The sequence below is a fragment of the Rhea americana genome, unplaced genomic scaffold (assembly GCF_003343005.1).
Source record: "Rhea americana isolate MKP2758 unplaced genomic scaffold, rheAme1 scaffold_96, whole genome shotgun sequence".
Taxonomy (NCBI): domain Eukaryota; kingdom Metazoa; phylum Chordata; class Aves; order Rheiformes; family Rheidae; genus Rhea; species Rhea americana.
In genome coordinates, this window is record NW_028187155.1 from 1,237,388 (window position 1) to 1,256,979 (window position 19,592).

Consider the following 19,592-nt stretch of genomic DNA (forward strand, 5'->3'; position numbering starts at 1 on the left):
ATTTGAGCTAGCTCCAGGTGAGACCTGCTTCTTGGGGGTGGGAACTGGTATGGAGCAACACTAACTACGAGCATCTTTAGTTTGATGCCATAGGTACAATCCACCACTAGGTGCTCCAGGGCTTGGAAATGGGAAGTGGGGTCAGTGCACAGGCACTGCACAGTGCATGTAACTTACTTAGCAAAGTGCCATATATATATGTATATATGTATTTAATTCTATTTTGCTCATTGAGGGGTTATAATCACTGCATTGTCCCACTTGACTGCTCTCAGTGGGCTGTGCTGGGTCTAGTTACGTTGCACAAGGGACTACCTCCTTACTCACCCACTCAAGGACTACCCCGACTGTCAGTGGAAGGTAGAATCCCCTCACTTTGATCACCCACCCTAAAAATACATGTTTTCCATCAAAAGTAGCATCTCTTCCAACATGAACTACAGCAAAGACGTCTCCTTCCACTGCCATCACTCCCAGATAAACTGTTCCCCAAAGTCCCATTCCTGCAACCAGAWCCCAAAGCGCAGACTGTTGTTCCCTGCTCTGCACACATAATGATGATTGAAATCTTGAGAGCAGAGGCACCCGTGGTGGCAACAGCATCCAACCCAGCAGGCAGCTCACTCCCCACACGCAGCCGGAGGTGTCAAAGACGGAACAGCCGCAGTCAGCTGCCTTGGAGACTGCAGCATGCTACGGTTGTTGAGCTGGTTGGCTTAGAGGCCGAATATGAGGTCTCATGATCCTTATCTGTAAATAACAAACAAAGCGGTGCTATAGCTGAGTGACTCTGTGCAAGAGCTTTGCAGCAGGCCTGGCCTTCGCTATGAGCTCAAGTGGCAGCGCAGYTCAGACCCGAACGCTAGCGAAAAATCCTGCAAAGACCTTCAGACATGCGAGGGCTGATATAAGGCCTCAACTTGAGGCTGAGCCCATAGGAGGAACACATGCTCCTCTTGCATGGTCCTCGTCCTCCTACTGACCCTGTCGCAGGCTGGCTGCCTGCTGATGGCTGTACAAGGAACACCTCAGCCAAAACGTGGCCATGTAGAGAGCTGAGGCTCCCTGCGCCGTTTCAGCCCCTGAGAGCAGCATGGAGATGTCCACTGCTCTGGGACAAGGCACAGCACCAGCAGCTCCAAGGTGGACTTGGAGCCCTGAGGCAGCCAGACTTGGCCCACAGGCAGGTGAGCACTAGCCTGAGCACGCCACCCCAATACTCACAGCTGGCCTTGGGCAGCTGGGAAATAAACCCTAGGCAGACCTGAAGTGACGGGTCGATGGCTTGGAGTTGCTGTGCCCAGTACCACTCGGAGGCCTCAGAGGGGGTGGTTTCTGCTCCATCTTCTGCCTTGGTGAGAGCTGGAGTGGGAACATGAGCAGAGCTGGGGGAAGTCCTGGGAGGGCAGGCTGAGCCGGGGGCGGCTCAGCAAGTAGGGAGAGGGGAGATCCACCAGCCAATGCTCCCCCCAAAACCTGCTTCGACTCAGAGACGAGTGGCTGAAGCCTGGCTTGAGGCCAGTTAAAGGGAGTGAAGCAGTGTCAGGGGACGTTTTTGCTTGGATATACTCACAGGAGAACGGCCGTGGTCTCCAGAAGGACTCCTTGGCCCTAAAACGAGGGGAGCAGAAACAAGACAATGTGTCAGAGCGCATTGGGAGAGCCCCTGCCTTGAACTGGCGCCCGRGTCTGACCGGAGCGGCGAGCAGTGATCGAACTCCGGGAGCAGGAAGGTGTGGGGCTGGGGAGAGGGGCTGGAGACAGGGATTTGGGGGAGGGAGACAACAGAGGAGGACAGCCCCAACTGCTGCGTGCACAGACTTTCTCGCTTGACACAAATGCAAATAAATAGAGGCACTTCCCTGCTGGCGTGGTGAGTCTCTGCCTGAGCCCCTGCCCCTGGGCAATGGAGGAGCTTGAGGTGGGTGCAGGCCACAGCGCAGCGCCCACACGAGCACAGGGAACGGCCCCAGTCCTGCTCTGACCTGCTCTAGCACCTCCTTGGCCAGCGCAAGGGACTCAGGGCACTGAGCTTCCTGCTAACACGGAAAAGCCCTCTGGCCTGGGACCAAGGGCTGGAGAGGAAGGAGGAAGGTGCTGGCATTTCCCCCCCGCCTTGCACTTCATCAGCCATCTGCTAACTCCCTTCTGTGCAGAAACGCAAGGGTCACTCCTGCAATAGTCTTTTCCTGCTGCAAACCAACTCTTCCCAGGGAAGCAGGAGTTCCAGTGGAAATTACGTGGGCTTTATTCAAATTAAAATTAAACAGAAATCCATTCTGTAACCAAATACTGTCTGGGTGGTTTGAGGAAGAAATGCAAATATTCTCTGAAATGGGGAAGAAAAGAATCTAGTTTTCAACTCACTGAAGCAACTGGAGCCTTGAGCAGCAGGTAACTGGAAAAGGGGCTGGAAGATCATCCAGCTCAACCGCTTACCTGAGGCAGGCTCACCCCACTACCCTCTGCATGGGGAAATGTGTCTGACCAGCTAGTCACCCTCCAATGATGAATTTGCCACCCATTTTTTGGAGTGRGTAATGCTCTTCCTGACACCCAAACTCAATCCTCCGCTCTACCCAGAGCCTGACAGCCCCTCGACCAGCCCCCATCCCTGCATGGGTCCGGCCGCGAGCAGCTTCCTGGCCGCTGCGGGGGGCCGCGGGGCGCCGCTTACCCCTCGGTGCCTGTGTGCCGGCGGCAGAGCCGTGCCACCAGGCAGGCGGAGGCGATCAGGAGGGACAGCAGAGCCAGCGCCCCCAGCAAGATGCCGATGAAGGCGCCGAGGCTGACGGCGAGCTGGTCGCAGCGCTCACCGGTGGGGGAGAAGATGGAGAAGGGGATGCAGCTGCGCAGGGGGACAGAGGGGGCATGAAACCCCTGGGGAGAGGTGGCCAACGTGCCGCGGCGGGAGCTGGCCACGTCCTCCCCTGCCCGCCCCGTCTGGCGCTGCTACCTGCACGTGGGCCCGTCCGGCAGGTGCTGGCACCGGCCGCCGTGCCGGCAGTAGCCCGTGTTGCAGGGGGACACGCAGAGGAAGCCGACGCTCGCCACGTAGTCTAGCTGGTAGCCTCGGTAGCCGGAGAGGCCGCAGGGGAAATAGCGCCTCAGCTCCGACACCGTCACTGCGGGGAGAGGCAGGCACGGCGGGAGCGGGGGTTCGTCCGCGCGATCCCGCCTTGGACGGCGTCGCTGGATTCGGGAGCAGCATCGCTCCCTCCCCCCCCATCCCAGGGCTTTCCCCCCCCTGCGGGAGCTGCACGTTGGATAGGGAATTGCCACCGACCCGCGTCCGTCGCAACGTTACCCAGCCACGGGGCGCGGGGGGGACTGCTGGGTCCTCCCTGTGGCCCCCGGGGAGGGCGACTCACGCTTCACCAGGTCGGTGACGTTATCCGCGTGCAGGCGCTGGAAGACGACGCGCGCGCCCGCCGCCCGCCGCCCGCGCCCGGGCGGCCCGTTGAAGGCGGCTGTGATGGCCCCTCGCAGCTCCTCGTTCAGGAAGCGGATCACAGTGCCGGTGCTGTTGTAGGCAAATTCGGACACCACCGCGAACGTGAAGCCGCCACGGTCGTCCCTGCGGCGAAAGGAAGCGGCAGCCCGGGTTTGCGGGCGGATCCGCTGCCCCTTTGCCAGAGCGGCCGAGCCTTGCTACGTCCCGGTTTCCCCATTTTTCCCCCTAAACGCCCCTTTCTGGGTGTTTATCAGCCGTGGGGCTGAAAAGACAGGCCCCAGGGGGACAGACACCCTTCGCATCCCCAACCCGGCCGCCTGGCGCCCCGTCCGCTCCCCGCGCGAAGCCCGCCGCCGGCTCGCTCACGTGCGGGTGACGTTGGTGTTGCTCTGGAAAGCCTTCACCTCCAGGGACGCCAGGACGGCCGCGACCTGCGCCAGGGCGAGCGGGAGGCGGCGTCGGAGGAGGGCGGGACGGCGGCGGAGGGCGACGCGCCCGAGCCCCGAGGGCTGCTCTGCCCTTCCGTTCACGCATGGGCGACCCGGCGAGCGGCCACGGGCGCTGCCCGCGGTGCTTGGCCGGGACCCCGCGGGCTGGTGCCACCTCCCCGGGTCCCGGCCGGCGGGAGGGTGCCGCAGCGGGTGCTGGAGGCACAGAGTCCCCCCCCAAAAACGCCTCCCCGAGCAGCACCCCGCCGTCATCACGCCGCCAGCCACGGGGCTCCCCGGGCACCCGGCCCAGCRCCACGTACGGTGCCGTCGACGTCCCCAGCGGTGACGTTCTGCAGCGTCCGGACCCGCAGCTGCACGCTCCGCCGGGGCAGCTCTGCGGGGAGGAAGGTGCCGCGGTCGCTCCCGCCTGCCGCCGCCCGGGCTGGCGCCGTGGGGGGCACCCGGCGCGGGCCGCGGGCACCCACCTGGGCTAGCCGGGGGCTGAAAATCGCCGCCTGCCACCAGGCAGCGCCGGTCGRTGAAGGCGGGGGGGCACAGGCAGGAGGGCATGCAGGTGCCGGGCTCCAGGCGGCAGCGTCCCCCGTTGCTGCAGTAGCCCGGGGGGCAGGCGCGGGACCCGCACGCGGCCGCGCAGCCCGGCCCCGCGCCTGCGAGCGCTGCGGGGAGCGGGACGGGGATGGTAAGCGGGGCTCGGGTGCCGAGCTCCCCCATCCCCAGGCCCTCTCCCCTCCTCTCTGGCTGGTTTTAATCCCGAGGAGGAGCGGAGGGGCTGCCCGTGCGCGGGGGGCACTCACCAGCCTCGCCGGGCGCGCAGGCGCAGGCGTAGCCGCCCGCGGTGTTGGTGCAGGTGGCGTTCGCCGGGCACGCCGTCCCCCGCGCGCACTCGTCCACATCTGCCGGGGCGAGACCCCCGTGGCACCGAGCGAGAGCCGGGCTCGGCCGCCGGCGGCCGCCGGGGCGAGCCGGGCTCCGCGCCCCTCACCTGCGCAGTGCGTCCCGTCGCCGGTGAGGCCGGCGGGGCAGGGGCCGCAGCCGGCGCGCGGGTGGCAGCTCACGCCGGGGAAGCAGCCCTGGGCGCAGGGGTCCGGCGGGTGCTGGCAGAAGGGACCTGAGTAGCCGTCGTCACACCTGCAGGCTGCGAGCTGTACAAGGGGACGGTGACGCCGGCTTAGGGACATCTCACAGATGGACAACAGGGCACGGAGGAGCTTTCCGGGCTGGCGCGTGGCCTGGGGACGCGGCACTGCGCGAACCCCACTACCTGCAGGGAAGAGCTGCTGACGGTGGTGGTGTCGCTGTAGTCGCACTGGTGGCTCCTGCTGCAGTTGCAAAGGGTGAAGCTGAGCAGAAGGATGGCGGAGAGGTTGTTGGCTCCGATGGCCTCCAGGCTGACCRTGAACGGGGCCGTGCTGGTGGGTTCCCAGGTGAGGGTGCCGTKCTCTGCGTGGGGAGAGACCCGGGAAGGAGAGGAGGTGGCAGGAGAGAGTGGCAAGGCGCAGGGAAAGGGGCAGAGCGGGCCCTACCGTTACGCCTGCCCTACCCGTTATGTTGAGCTCTGGCGAGACGTGGGGGACGAACCGCGCGCCTGTCCCCTCCGCTCGGTACTGCCTCATCACCCTTTCCATCCTGTAGGCTGTGAGCGAAGCATCACCGGTGATGATGGGAGGGAAAGCGTCTGAGGAAAGAGCAGCCCGGGTGTTTGTCATGTGGCGACGGTGCCCCACGGCTCTGCACCCTTCCTGGCAAGCACAGGACCCCAAACAGAAGTGGCCATGGCCACCCACCAAAGAAGCCCTCATGTTGCACTGCACTGTGGTGTCTCCAGTCCCTGGGGATCAGCCAGATGGGCAGTACAGCTCAGAGACCTCGGCTGGCATCTCTCCTGCCTCCACATGGAGCAGGAAGCTCCGAGCAGTAAGAAAGGCAATCCCCAGGGAGCCAAACCCATGCCCTCTTGGAGGTGACCATCTGCTCAACTTACTTAGAGCTGTCTTCTTCTGCTGGAAATCGGCTGCAAGGCTCTGGGTGGCCAAGCCCAGGGCCACATCCCCAGTGCTCAGTGTGTCGTAGATGCACTCCCTGCTCCCGCGGCACTGCAAGGCTGCCAGCTCATACTGGCTTTCATTCTCCTGCCGCAGTCGAGACAAGAAGACAGGCGTGAAGTTCGTTACCAGAGCTGCCAGTGGCTCAGCAAACAGGCTGTGCTCTCCAACAGCCCCTGCAAAAGAGAGCACACCACAGGATGGGCCAAGGGATTTTAAGGCTGCATATTTTTAGTGCTGGTTTCCACAGTAAAGAGACCAATGTGAATCCTTGGCAYCAGTTTTGCTCAAGCAAGTGTTTAAATTTCTTCAGGCAAAATGAGGCCTGAAGGTGCTGAAGCAGGGGATTGGCAGGATGGATCCTGAGCCCAGACTTACACGTCATCCCATAGCTGAATATTTCCTCCTCGCTGCTGTTCCCAGGGATGCTGGTGCCATTCGGCATCTGGAAGTCATCTGCTGGGTTGTGGTCCCACACACCTGGCAGAGCATCGCAGGAGGATTGGCGTCTCCCACACCTTGGCTGACTGCCCCCTCCAGCACAGTCCGGGGTTTAGTTTAGCCTTCTGGGGAGGCCCAGATGGGTCCTACCTCTCTGCCCTCATAAGCACATCCTCTGGCATTGGCCAGCGTGCTTTGAGGTATGAAGGGGATGTGGCTCCCTGGCTCACCATTGGAGAGAGCCAGGGCCAGAGAGGTGACAGCCCAGCTGGCTCCTAGCTCTGAGCAAGGCTTGGTTCTCCTTGGATTTCTGCAGCTTCCCAAGCCCAGGCCTGGGCAATGCTCCAGGCTCCTCCAGCCCCTGATACCTCCCTGTCACCCCTCCTGATAGGAAACAGGGTCACTAGCTTGAGGTAACTATGCCCTGGGCAGGCAGCCCCGAGCCTTGGGGATGGGCTGGTCCCYGGCCTGTACAGCACCGACCTCACCCTGCAGCCTTTGCACGAGTGCCAGTCAGACCCCTCACCCAGCAGGCCCTTGGTGCTGTTGAGGTACTCATTGGGYAGGCTGCAGACCACACTGAGGATCCCAGAGGTGGCCGAGATGGAGACGGCGACGGCCTTGTCAAAGAYGGCTGTGATGGAGGAAGAATTGACCACCAGGACTCCCGGGCTGTAATACACCTCAGCATCCATGTCTGCAAGTAAAGATGAACACAGAGAGGAAAGACCACGCAAGGTGAGGGCTGGAGTCGGGGGCCTGAAACAAACCTTGGAATTTGGGGAGCAGAGGACTCCTCATCCACCTTAGCCAAGTCAGCGACAGTGTACAGGCAGGAGGGATTTGATGGGGCTCAAGGTGTTTCCTTTTGTGCTAAGGATAGGSCTGATTTCTAGGGGATAGTGACACCCTTCGTCCTCACTGAGCCCCCGCTCCAGCCACTTGCTAGCCCAAGATAGATGGAGAAGGGCCTGGGGGCCCAGCTGCTGCTGGGGATATTCTTGTGCCTGCGGGAGTGAGCAGAGCCCACTCAGTAATGGAGATGTCATTTCTCGTGCACAGACACAGTCCCCTTGCAGGCAGAAAGCTCTGCCCCCTGCAGAGATCAACCTGGCCCCAGCTCCCATGTGGACTCTGCTGAGGGCTGCCCTCAGCTCCTTGCGCAGTCACACTGTTTCTAACAGAAAGGGCCCCAGGCTGCCCTGAGAGATCCACTTGCAGGACGTGGGCAGTACAGTTGGTTGGTAGAGGACACTATGCCCTGCTCACCTCTGGAGTAGGAAAACTGGATGATCTCATGGTTCAGCAGGACTTGGATGTTGCCTTGCCTTCCCAGGGTCCACTCGACCTGCAAACCACAGAGGATATCCCAGTCGGGCCATCTACTCATCCTCTCTGAGACATCCCATCCCCAGATGTTGCAGGGGACATGCATGCTGGACCCTGTCTTCCTTGAACCCTGCAGAGGAGCTCAGCCCTGGAGGTCGTGCTTGCTGTGCTGGACATGGCAGCGTGGGTAGCTGCCATGGYGGGCTCCAGGGTCTGAGCCCTATCCTTCAATTGCTCAGGGCTACTTCTTATGACACCAGGGGATTTGACTTACTGACATCCTCTAGATGTGAGGAGCAAAGAAAGGGAGAGTATGCAACTGTGCAAATAGCACAGAGGAGACTGGAGTTCAGGGTGAAGATTATGCAATGAAAGCAAATAGTGTTTCTGTAGAGCTACAGGCCAAGGCTTGACAGCAGGCACGAGGAGCTAGAGTCAGCTTTTTTCTTCTTTCTAGCCCTGCACTTAGCATGTTGCTGGGGCTYCTCATGGGAGGTGGCACAAAGAGGAGAGGGGGTGCTTTGCGGGCCCCAGTCATTTCTAGGTGGTGCAGATGCACTATCCAATCTGTCTGCTGGGTTTCTCCCGTTAGGTGCTCGAACGTATGGGCGGGTGGCTGCTACTCACTGTTGTGTTGGTGGTGGAGACATACTGGGCAGCGAAAGCCACAAAGTTGGTGGCCGGGGCTGTGCCAGTCTGGGCGGTGCGCCCTTGCAAGGTAAAACTGGTCCGGGCATCACTGGCCAGCAGGAGGACAAAGTCGCCAAGCCCATTGAAGGTGTATGTGAGCCCATCCAGGGTGGTAATGTGGGGGTCTCCGAAGGCGCTGGCTGAGGTTGCAAGGGGATGAAGTAATTTTTCAGGGAGGAAGAAAAGCAATTACTGGCATCATTGAACAGAGAAGAGCAGACCGTGGTCCTGAGCTGAGCATGGAAAGCTGGGGTCGCGGTGGGGACTTTGCACAGCCGTGTCACTCGTACGGCACCAGTGTTCCTGGCCTAGTGAGGTTGGGGCCAGGAACAGTCCTGGTACAGCAAGGAGACAGTGCAGGCAGCCCTAGGGACTCACCAGGGGTGGGTGGCACATATCCCTCACAGCTGGCCCTTGGTCTCTTCTCGGCAAACCTGGTGCAGAACGAGGGTTTCTCCACTTGCTGGCAGCACCAGTCGAAGGCCTCCAGCTCTTCATCTGCAGAGGAAGGTGGCTGGGTGCTGCTGGTGCTGCTGGTGCTCTCGGACACAGGGCCTGCCACAGACATGGGCCTCACTGCCAGGAGTGTGCTGGGGGCTGCAGCCGCTCTCATGGCTCGTCGTATTTTGAGGAAAGAGAGCCACAGTGCTCACTTACYGGTGGTGGGGTGGAGGGGAAGGCTCCATACCCTCTCCTGCCAACCTTCGAGCAAACTGTCATCCCGGTAGAGACACCGGACCCCAGCTCCAGCCTGGTTTGGGGACGAGGTGCGCAGCATGGTCACAGAGGCATCTACCAGGCCTGAAAGGGTTTGAGGTGTCACCAGCTGCCCTGGGAGCTGATCCAGGGCCCTGAGAGCRGGAGGAGAGCCCCAGCCCTATCCCACACCACGGCATTCATCCACTGGCCTCAGCCCTCCCCAGATGGGCTGGAAGGGCAGTGAAGTGATGGGCGAAGGGGCCTAATYTGGGAAGGTGCTGGGTGCCTTTGAGCTCGTAGGGGTTGGGACACTACAGTGGCTTGACCAGAGGGATGCAGTCCATGCAATGGTGGGTTAGGATCTCCCTCTTCCAGGTTTCTGGTTGCCTCTTCCCTGACCCTCCTCTCCCCAAGCAGGGGTACTCAGCACCTCTGCTCCGCCGGTAGCGGGGGTCCAGCTCTGCCTGGGGCCGYGAGCAGGGGCAGGGTGGCAGGTCTCTGTTCCAGCTGGCTGGATCTGGCTGTGTCACCAACCACGCAAGGCAGCGCAGCCTGTAGTTCACYCGGGGATGACTGTCCAGCTTGTAGATCCAGAGCCCACGCAGATCTGGGGAAGCAACCAGCAAATAACACAGCCAATGGTGAACAACGTAGACAACGTCCTACAGCAACTGGCAAAACCCTGCAGCCTCAGCCGGCTGAGGCGGTGCGCCTTCCGGAGAGGAGGGACTGGGCACTTGGCCTGGAAGACTGTCCCCTGCCATTAAGCTCTCACGGGAGATCTCCAGGCTCCCTCTAGAGCCCACGCTGCCTGCACTGGGGCAGCAGTGGAAAGCCTCGGCCGAAGGAAAGCAGGGACCTGCGCTCTGCAGTTGTATCTGCTCATCTCCGCTTTCAGATCTAACTTGCTCTCATCTGCTATTTCTTTGCACAGGCTTTGCTGTCCATCGCCCTGCAGGGAAACGTGCCGGGGGAATGCTCCTGGGCAGACACCTGTGGGCATGCATMTCCTCTCCAGCCCACCCAGCACTGGACCAAGGGCCTCCCTCCACTGTGCCGTACCAATGTCGTAGCCTCTGTACTGGTCAGGACGGTATTTAACAGCTGGTGGCTTTTCAGTCAGCTCATTATTTTGGGCATATCCATCACCACTGTGTGAAGAGAGGAAGTCTTAGATTATGCTCCTGACACAGCCCTACATCTCTTTCCCTCCTTTCTTCACCCCATGGGCTGCATCTCCCCGTTGAGCATGAAGGGGAAAGGGGATGGTGCTACAGCCCAGCATRGATCCTTCTTGCTAGCCCACAGAACCATAACAGACCACAGGGCCATGGTTGAAAGCAAGAGGAACAGTCTAGAGAGTGTAACTCCGAGCTACGAGTGACAGGCACCTCTACTCACACCCAGCAGTGAACACACACGTGTGCTCACATGCACACACATGCATGCCCACATGTGCAGACACACGTGCATGCACACATATGTGTGCACACACATGGCACCTGGAAAAGCCGATGAGCACGTTCCTTGCTGCGAGCTTGGTGTAATCCCACCGCATGCCACCGTCTTGGTACAGGAGCAGGGCGAAGGCCTGGTTCCCATCGGTGGTGAGGACCACTTGATATGTGTTTGTCTAGAGAAACCCGCAGTGCCCTGTCAGCCTGCCCTGACTGGGTGCAGTCAGGACCCCCCCCCAACTGGTAGGATCCCCACGGTCGTGGCCCCTCCAGCCTGACCCCCTTCTCTCACTTGACTGTCGTCCTGCTGGGATGGGTATGCTGGAGCCTCCTCCCAGGTCACCTTCAGGGTCCATTTCGCTGTGTATGAAATTTTCACGTATCTCTCGATCTTCACTTCCACATCATGGACGAGGGCATTTCGGGTAGATCCAAGGGTGAGGTATTCCTGCGAGTTTTGAAGAGAAGGAGTTTAGAAAGGAGGGGATTGCTTTGGAGGTCGGAGGCGAGCTCTCCTGGGGAGGTCACTAACRGCCCCTACCTGGTACCACGTGGTGCCGTCACCCTGGGAAAAATCTGCATCRTCCCAAAACGCAGCCACCATCGGCAAACTCTCATGGCCACTGAACCCCTGGGGAGGTGGGTTAGGGTTGGAGGGGACATAGTTTTCCGTAGGCGGGAAAATGATTTGTCCATTATCTGTAAACTAAACAAAATAATTCATTATTTCTTGCCACCAGCCTCCCCAGGTGGTGCTTGCCCAGCAATATGGCTTTTATTTATACCCTGCACATGGATGGGCAGAAACCAGCCATTTTAAACTGTGAAAAATTAACCTCCGTATTACATTAGGCTTCTGTTCCAATTTTGCTGTTTTTTTTTTCTCCCGCACAAACTATCTATCATGTGTGTTCGCTGCAGCCACGGAAACTCACGTAGAGAGAGTCATGGAGTGTTTTCCCAAAAGGGAATCCGATCTCTGGTTTGAACAGYGGGGAATTAAAATCCACCTTCCTTTCGACGTATCCTCTGTCGTTTTCCTCTGYGCCGTATGGGTATAGCGACACAGCTGGAACTAACACAAGCAGGTGATTAATAGAAAATAAAAAATAATTAAATCTGCTCCACCTTTTGCACCTCCAAGGCAGGTTTGCCTTTTTGTGCCRCTGCCTGCAGGGAGGGCGAGACAGTCCTGGCACAGTCCCACCACGTCTAGCGTCACCATAGCGCAGGGAGATTGTCTTTGCCTCCGGACACTCGTCCTACAAAGAAACCTGCCTTCCCGATTCAGGATTCGGGCAAAGCTGCGGGCAGGTACTTAAATGATTTTCCTCACCTGAGCTGTGAAAGGTAAGACAAAAATACACACACGGGAGAGATGGGGCAACAAACCTGGCCGCGGGGTTTTAGGTTTGACTGGCTGTGAGCACATGGACTGTGCTGAGCACGGAGGGAGAGGAGACCTCGGCTTGGGAGGGGCTTTATATGCAGCCAGGGGTGTGTGTGTGTGCAACCCCCTGCCAAGGATTCCTGCTCTTCCCTGCTGATCTGCGAGATTCGAAGGGGTCCCTCCCGCCGGGCACTTGAGCTGTCCAGCCACGGGGAAGCGGCATGCTCCACGTACGAGTTGGGTAAGATGACCTGCTCTCACGTTCCCTATTTCACCTTTTCCCGTTAATCCCCCAGCCTGACCCCTGTCGCAGATGAGCCATCCCCAGCTCTGCAATCACAGCAGCTCAGCTGGGCCAGCAACCTCCTTCGTGTTCACTGCCTTAGGAGGAAAGAAGAAAATCTACTTACTGCTAAGCCCTGGGGTGGGTCGGGGCTCAGGCAAAGGTGTAAGCATGGGATTTCTGTGGCTAGAGATAGCGTGGGTAGAAGCTCTTGGTGCTGTGGCTGGTTCTTTCTGTGTCCCAGAAGTCGGAGCTGTGGTGGCAGTGGGGCTGGTGGCTGCCGGTGGGTTCCCTGGTGCCGTGGCAGTGCCACCTCCCAGGAGGCCTCCTCCCTCCTCAGCTGGGCTGGCCTGTGTCACGGTTGGCTGGGCTGGGCTCGCAAGTGGGATGGGCAGCCTGCTGCGTGGTGAGGCGGCCATGGTGGTGCGAGCCGCTGGGGKGACATTTTCTGCAAGCCCTGTTTTGGCCACTCCATTTCCAGATCCTGCTGACACGAGCAGAAACGGTGAGGGGCTGGTTTTGTCCGTGGTGCCTGGCTCTGGGCTGGTGGCAGAGGCAGGAGGGATGGACGTGGAGGCAAAGGCAGGCTGCAATCCAGCCTGGCCACCTGCTGCAAGGACAGGCACAGCTGTATGGGTGCCAAAGACAGAGAAAGGCCCCAAACCTTCCTGCAGGGTGGTGAGGCCTCTTGCAAGTGTGGGAAGCACCCCAGATTGGGGTTCARCCTTAGCTGCCCCCACTGCATTGCTGTCTAGGACTGTGGGGGAGGTCGCTGCGGTCAGCTCGTTGGCTGTGTCATCACTGGGGACATGAAGGGGACTCGTGCTGGTGCTATCTATTGTYCCATGCCCAGGGGAAGTCGGTATTAGTGCCAGCTCAGCCAGGACACTGGGAGAGCTGGGTAGAGCCGTGACATTTCCCAGTTGTGTGTCTGTGGGGCTGGTCATGGTGGTGAACGCAGGAGAGGAAATGYGGCTTGTTGGCCTGCCTGGGACATCGTGAACGATGATGGTTGGGCTGCTCCTGGAAGGTTCAGCTGTTTTCTCCTCCAAGATAGGTTGCCYCAGGGATGTCTGGGCAATGGGAGGCGACGTGCTTGGTGCCTGTCCTGCTGCAGGGTTGCTGAAGGCTGTGGGAGAGGAGGTGCCTGTTGCTGTCTCGGATGTAGCATATCTGACTGCCAGGGAGGCTGCTGACCCCGCGGTTGCRCCGTTATTCAGTATGGAAGATGGCCCAGTCGTCGGCTCCTCTGTTGCATTGCGCTTGCTGGGGAAAGGCATCCTGGGCACCGTGATGGCGTGGCTGGGGCCAGGCACCTCCAAGGACCCATTGGTTGGCCTCGTTGTAGTGCGCATAGCGGGAGATAAGACAGACGATCCCAATCCACTGCTAGTCGTGCTGGGACTGAGGTGGGGGCTTGCTGCTGTCCCACTGAGAGCGGCCAGTAGTGTTTCAGCTGCTGGTGCAGTGCTGGAGGCTCGGGAGATGGTTGCAGTTACGTCTCTTGCTCCCACTGCTGCAGTCGCTGGCTCGGCTGTAGTCTGGCCTGGGACTGGCCCCTCTGGCACTGGGGTGCTGCTGGTGACCGAGGAAGGCAGGCTGGCTGCCACCTCATTCCTCCCAGGGGCCGCCCTGGCAGCTGTTGGAGCTGGGACGCTGTCTGTGATTAACGCTGATTTGGTTGTGGTTGCTTCACTCAGTGAGGGGGTGAAGACAGGCAAAGCCGGGGCGGTCTGTGATGCAGTTGTGGTGTCTTCACCGACTGTTGCAAGCATGGTGGTGGTGGGCTTGGCTATAGCTGTGCGTGTGAGTGGAGCAGGCGCCAGGCCTGTGCTGTTCCCAACTGCTGTATCGTCAGGCACCTTCATAGTTGTCTCCTTCTCAGCAGCACCACGTGCAGCTGGGGAAGCAGTGAGCCCACTGACAGCCACGGGAGTTGGGCTCACACCTTCGTCCCCTATGTCAACACCACCAGGGCTGGATAGTGCATGACCATCTGCCTGGTTATTTGTGACGGGTTGCTCTGAAGCAGGGGACAGGGCATTGCTGGTGCTGGCAGCCTTTGCCATGGCAAACCCTGCTCTGGCAGTTGATGTCTCAGCTGTCCTGCTGGCTGCGGTAGCCGTGGACATCTCCCCTCTGGGTGGGCCGATTGGTATGACAGTGTGACTGGAGGGGACTGTGCCCAGTGGCAGCCTGGTGGTGGTGGGTCGGGTGGGTGAGGTGCCACCTGCTCGATCGGCCTCAGAGACACTGTTTGCGGGGGTCGTCAGCTGTTGCAGTGGTCCAGCTGGGAGACTGCCAGTCCCTGGAGAGGACGGACCAGCTGCGTCCTCCATAGGAGCATAACTCCAGGTCGTGGCGCTTGTTGCGGACGTTAACCTGTTCGTAAGCGGGGACGAGGTGYCCAGTGCTGGCTGGGCTGCGCTGCTAGCCGTGGCCAGCACAGTTGCGCCTGCAGTTGCCCCAGTGGCCATMGAGCCGGTGCTCGATGGCACCGTGCGTGACGGTGACTCCCCAGGGGCTGCCGTGCCCCTTGCTGGCCAAGCAGTAAAGTCAGGGGCGAGCAGGGAAGGCGTTTGCTCCGGCGGCACTGTGCTGAGGTTTGGCGACGGGCTGCGGAGCGGGAGCGCGGTGTCGGTCAGTGGAAGCGTGGCGGTGCGCTCGGGGGCTGTGAGGGGCACACCGGTGGCTGGCATGGGGGCTGCGTCATCAGCTGATGGGGGTGTYGTGCTGCTCTTCCTCTCTGTGTCAGAGGTGCCGGTGATGGGCACAGCGATGTCCTTGCTGCTGGAGGGGGATGCTGCACCAGCAGCCCTGCTCTCGGAGGGGCCCGGGGAGGACRCGGCAGTCTCCATTGGGGCCGTGGTACTGCTGGCACCTGCCCAGGACGTGGCTGTGCTTTCTCCTGCACGTGTGCTAACCGCACTTGGAAAGGACACCCTGGCCAAGGGCTTGTGCTGGGCTCGGTCGGTGCCTGGGCTGGAAGACCTTGTGGAGGGTTCACTGGTGCTTTTGATGGGCTCTGTCGGTGGCTGAGAGGTGCCATGGSGGCCGTGCGAGGAGGTTGCTGCCGTGATAAGCTCTGCACTGGCCCTGCTGCTGAGACGCAGGGCAGGAGCCAGGGCAGCAGAGGAGGATGCGGCCATGCTGAGACCACTATTGCTTACCCCCGCTGCCGTCCCGGTGATGCTGTCACTGGCAATGCCAGAGAATGCCGTCGCCACTGGCCTGGTGCTGCCAGGAACGGGAGAGGATGTGCCGCCCCCCAGCTCAGCCGTACTGGGACCGAGCACTGGGGAAGATGCTCTGGCCAGTTCCGGGGTGGAGCTGGGCACCACTGGTGAGGACGGACCCACCGTGGCCCCTGCCRTGATGCTCTTGCTGCCCGGGGCAGATGGTACCGCCGGAGGCGTGTGGTGGGCACCTAGCTCAGCCCCAGCAGTGATGGATGGGGGCTGTCCTGGGGCTGGCCCCACCGCCCCATCCCTGGTGGCCGGGGAGGACGTGTCCGCTGTCGGCTCAGCAGTGCTGTCACTCTGGTCTGACAAGGCTGTGCGTGGCTGAGGGGTGAYGCTGGCTCTGGAGGGGTTCGATGCGTGCAGAGCTGGCCCAGGAGAGGTGTTTACGCTGTCTGTCCTGCTCGTCCAGGCGTCTGCTGTTGCATTTTCAACTGGGTTTGAGCCCACAGCTGTCTGCATGGTGCTGCCGTCTCCTGCTGGCTGTGATCTGCTCCTGGTTCCCTCTGCAGCTGCATTTTTGGTGACAGGCAGCGATGCGAGCGGGGGTGTCTGAGCAGCAGTGGTGCCGAGGAGGAGACTGGCTGTGTCTGATGCTGGGCCGGCATCTAACGAGGATGGCAGAGCAGCACGACTGCCTCTGGGAGCCAGGAGACGAAAGCTTGTTGGCGACCTGGTTGGGGGAGCATCATCCCCCTCGGTGGATGGCTCTGGTGGTGGTTCAGTACTGGTGAGTGCATGTCTGGAAGCTGGCCAGGTACCATGGGCAATAGCTGGCACATCTGGAGTCGGCTCAGCCCCAAGGTGGCCCTGGAGAGATGCCTCCTGGCTCATACTCAGGTGGGTGACGTAGTCGTTGGTGATGAGAAACAACCTTCTCTTGGCTGAGGTTGAATCCCAACCTGTTTCTGGGGTGGCTGTGACTGCGTGAGCAGAAGGGCCCATGGCCAGCTCAGTCACGGCACTTCCAGAGCTCAGGGACAGGGAGCCAGCTGCTCTCTGCGTCAGGGCAGTGCGGGGTGGGAGGTGGGTCATGCCAGYCCCCAGGTCACCTTCCAGGCCCACATCAGGGGACTTGGCATGCGGTGCTGCAGTGACGCTGCTGCTGGGGCTGGGGGAGACGCTGTGCAGGGCTTGGTGGGCATCGCTACCCAGCGCTGGCTGCAGGGTGGCTGGATTGCCACGTGCTGGCAGTGATGAGGCTGTTGCTGTCCTCACAGCGATGCTGGATGGGGACACCTCCAGGGGTGGCCCTGTGGTGGGACTGTCATTCAGGAGACGGAGGTCACCTGCACGTGATGCTGCAGCTGCACTACTGGGTCTGGCTGTCTCCAGCATGCTGACTGCTCCCACAAGGTCGATGGTTGTTGCTGCTGCAGTTATGCCTTCCGTGGGTTCAGAAACTGTTGCTGTTGTTTGCAGAATGGTGGTGGGAACAATACTGCTGGAGGCTGGAGGGGACACCGTGGGATCATGTTGCTTCCCAGGGCTGGGGACTGGGGCAGCAGCTCCTGCACCTGGTTCATCTGTGCTCAGACCTTGGGACTCCCCTGCCAGGTCTTCTTCAGCCAGGCGTGACCAGGTCTCCCCACCGGTGGGGACAGTGGAACTACTGGAGGTGGGTGGAGGGCTGGTGGCATTGCGGTGTTGCATGTATGCGTATGGAACTGGCTCGCTGGTAACATCTGCATTTGGGGCTGAGAAATGTTGAGGCACCTGTGGCATCACAGCGTCCATACCCAGAGCAGCTGTGGCTGTGGGTGGGTTAAAAGTGACATCTCTGGGTGGGGAGGAGAGTCCGACGGAGACCTTGGTTTTGGCTGGAGAAGAGCCTAGGTCTGGGTTGCTGCTGCTGGTGACTAAAATGAGAGCAGTCGTGCCTGAGGATGGCGTGAGGAGCAGCGAAGGCCCATGGAGTGCTGATTCACTCACAGGTCCATTTCTGGGCACTTTGGATGGTGCAGGGTCACGCGYGATGCTGACTGCTGGCAGTGGTGATCCCACAGCTGGCTCCAGGTGGCCACTGTCAAGGCCGGGAGATGTGTCATGCAGAGCAGGCATGGGGCTGGCATCCCAGGGCATYGCAGTGTCTGGTCCAGGGGAATGTCTCGCCGCTTCGGGAGATGCACTCAGACCTTCCTCAGCAGGGGTATTTCCAAAGGCTGGACCTACTTCACTGATTGGACTCGTGGTAATGAAGGAGGACAGGTCTGTAGCTGGGCTGGTCTTCTTGCCGTACCTGCTGAGGGAAGATGGTGCTGCAGTGGCTTCAGAGGACACATCTATCTGTGCTTTTCCAGCACTGTTTCCAGCGAGGAGCAAGGATGTCKCTGTGCTGAGTCTTGCCGAAGAGGATTCACCTGCAGCTGCTTCCACTGAGGTGGCACCGGGGCCTGTAAAGGCCATTGTGGTGGGCAGATCCCCAACAGGGTCTCCGAGGGAGGACGCCATGCCTGTGAAGGGCCCAGGAGAGGGACCACCATGTGGCTCAGTGGAGAGGATGCTCATCGGCCCAGTGATGGTACTGGGATCACTGGGAAATGCTGCACCAGTAGCCGGGGCACTTCCAGCGGTGCTGGGAAGTGGTGCCATGCCCATCCCCATTGGGGTATTTGCGGTCCTCAGGGAAGCAGTGCCTGTTGCTGCTCTGGAGATGGGCTTACTTGTACTGGAGACCAGCTCAGTGGCAGCCTTTTCTGGGGCTGGAAATGACCCAGTAGGGACATGCTTTACAGTAGTTACTTCCACACTGGAGGAAGAGAAGTTGACAGCTGAGTCAATGAGGTGCCCACCAGTGGCTGTGGCTGCTGTGTCCAGAGTTGGTGTAGTGGCACAGAGCGGGGTGCTGGCTCTAGGTGGCCTGTCTCCAGCAGTTACATTTGTCCCATGTGAGTATGAGTGCGTTGTCCCTTGGCCAGGGTCTGTGTCAYTGCTGGCAGGTGATGGCGCTCCTTYGCTTGACTCCGTGGTTGATGGGACAGGGGAGGCACTTGCTACCMGCTCCACTGTGGCACCACCAAGGCTTGCAGGAGAAATGGCTGGAGGTGGCTGAGTGGGGTGTGTCGGGAACTTCTGGGAGGCATCACGGTCGGCTGCAGGTAAGGCAGTTGTCCCTGGCTTTGTAGTCCTGCTGACAGGAGAGAAGGCGGCCCTCACTGAGGGAGCACTTAGAGGGTCTGGAAATGGTGGCGTCACCCCCTCTACTCCTCCTGCCACWGCATGAGGGGATGCGACGGGGGCTGCTGGCGTCGGGGGGTTAGCAGCACCACCAGGTGGGCCTGCAGTTGGCCCCACGGCAATGCCCGTGTACAGAGAGGAAGCAAGCGAGACGCCGGCCCCTGCGGTGGGAGGGGAGGCGCCCTTGTCCAGCTCCGAAGCGATCTCCTGGGACAGGAGCTCAGCAGCTGTGTGGGATGCTGCAGCGCTCCTGCTGATAGCAGAAGGTGAAAACCCCATGCCTGATTTGATATGAGACAGTGCCGTGGTCTGCGTTGTCCCCAGTGCCCCTTCCATAGCGATAACATCACCCAGCTGGACCAAACCATTGGCATCGGAGACTTCGCCAGGGACCAAGGAAGACGCTTTTGACCCCAGCACTGGGTCAWCGAYGAGGGTTTGTGCAATCGGGGGGGAYGTGCCTCCACCTGGTTTTGGGAAGGCCCCTTTCAGTGGGCCTGTAGCACCTGCRCTTGGCTTCACTATGATTCCCTCTAGCATACGGACAGCTGTCGCCGGGGCCTGCACTCCAGCCACGCTCCCCAGAGCTGCTCTAGGTGCCTCCGGGGCCTGCTCAAGATCAGTGCCGCTGTTCGAGGGTGGCAGTGTGCCCGTCCGCTCTTCAGAGGGGATGCCTAGACCTGGCGATGACATGGCTGTGGCCGGCCCGGCACCGCTGCTCCCCACGGCAGGAGCTGACGTGTGCCCCGTCGGCGCAGGGGACGGAGGGCGCCCGTGCCGAGTGGTGGTGGGAGCCGCAGGGACGCCGGTCGGGGGGCTGGCGGCACTCGCAGAGGAAACCCCTGCGCTTGCCTGGGGGCTGTCTCGTGCTGCCCTACCCTCAGCGAGCCCAGGGGCTGCCGCTGTACTGGGAGGCACCTTCTCCGCCTTGCTGGTCCC

At 60.6% G+C, this 19,592-nt stretch overlaps 1 protein-coding gene across 1 annotated transcript; it reads right to left on the reverse strand.

Annotated features, from left to right (window-relative positions):
• Positions 1-150: 150 nt before the first annotated feature.
• On the reverse strand, positions 151-17,984 carry LOC146584256 (uncharacterized). The gene is made up of 27 exons (XM_085325107.1): positions 12,365-17,984; positions 11,500-11,639; positions 11,106-11,270; positions 10,857-11,012; positions 10,610-10,740; positions 10,170-10,258; positions 9,538-9,714; positions 9,066-9,209; positions 8,787-8,906; positions 8,346-8,548; positions 7,659-7,737; positions 6,916-7,086; positions 6,327-6,428; positions 5,888-6,124; positions 5,447-5,581; positions 5,168-5,346; positions 4,889-5,048; positions 4,701-4,799; positions 4,371-4,553; positions 4,206-4,279; positions 3,821-3,885; positions 3,372-3,577; positions 2,957-3,125; positions 2,678-2,848; positions 1,574-1,611; positions 1,265-1,362; positions 151-750 (listed from the first exon to the last, which is right to left on the reverse strand). The coding sequence occupies exons 1-27, from the start codon at positions 17,982-17,984 to the stop codon at positions 694-696; spliced, it is 9,168 nt and encodes a 3,055-aa protein (XP_085181233.1). The 3' UTR covers positions 151-693.
• Between the last annotated feature and the right edge of the window lie 1,608 nt (positions 17,985-19,592).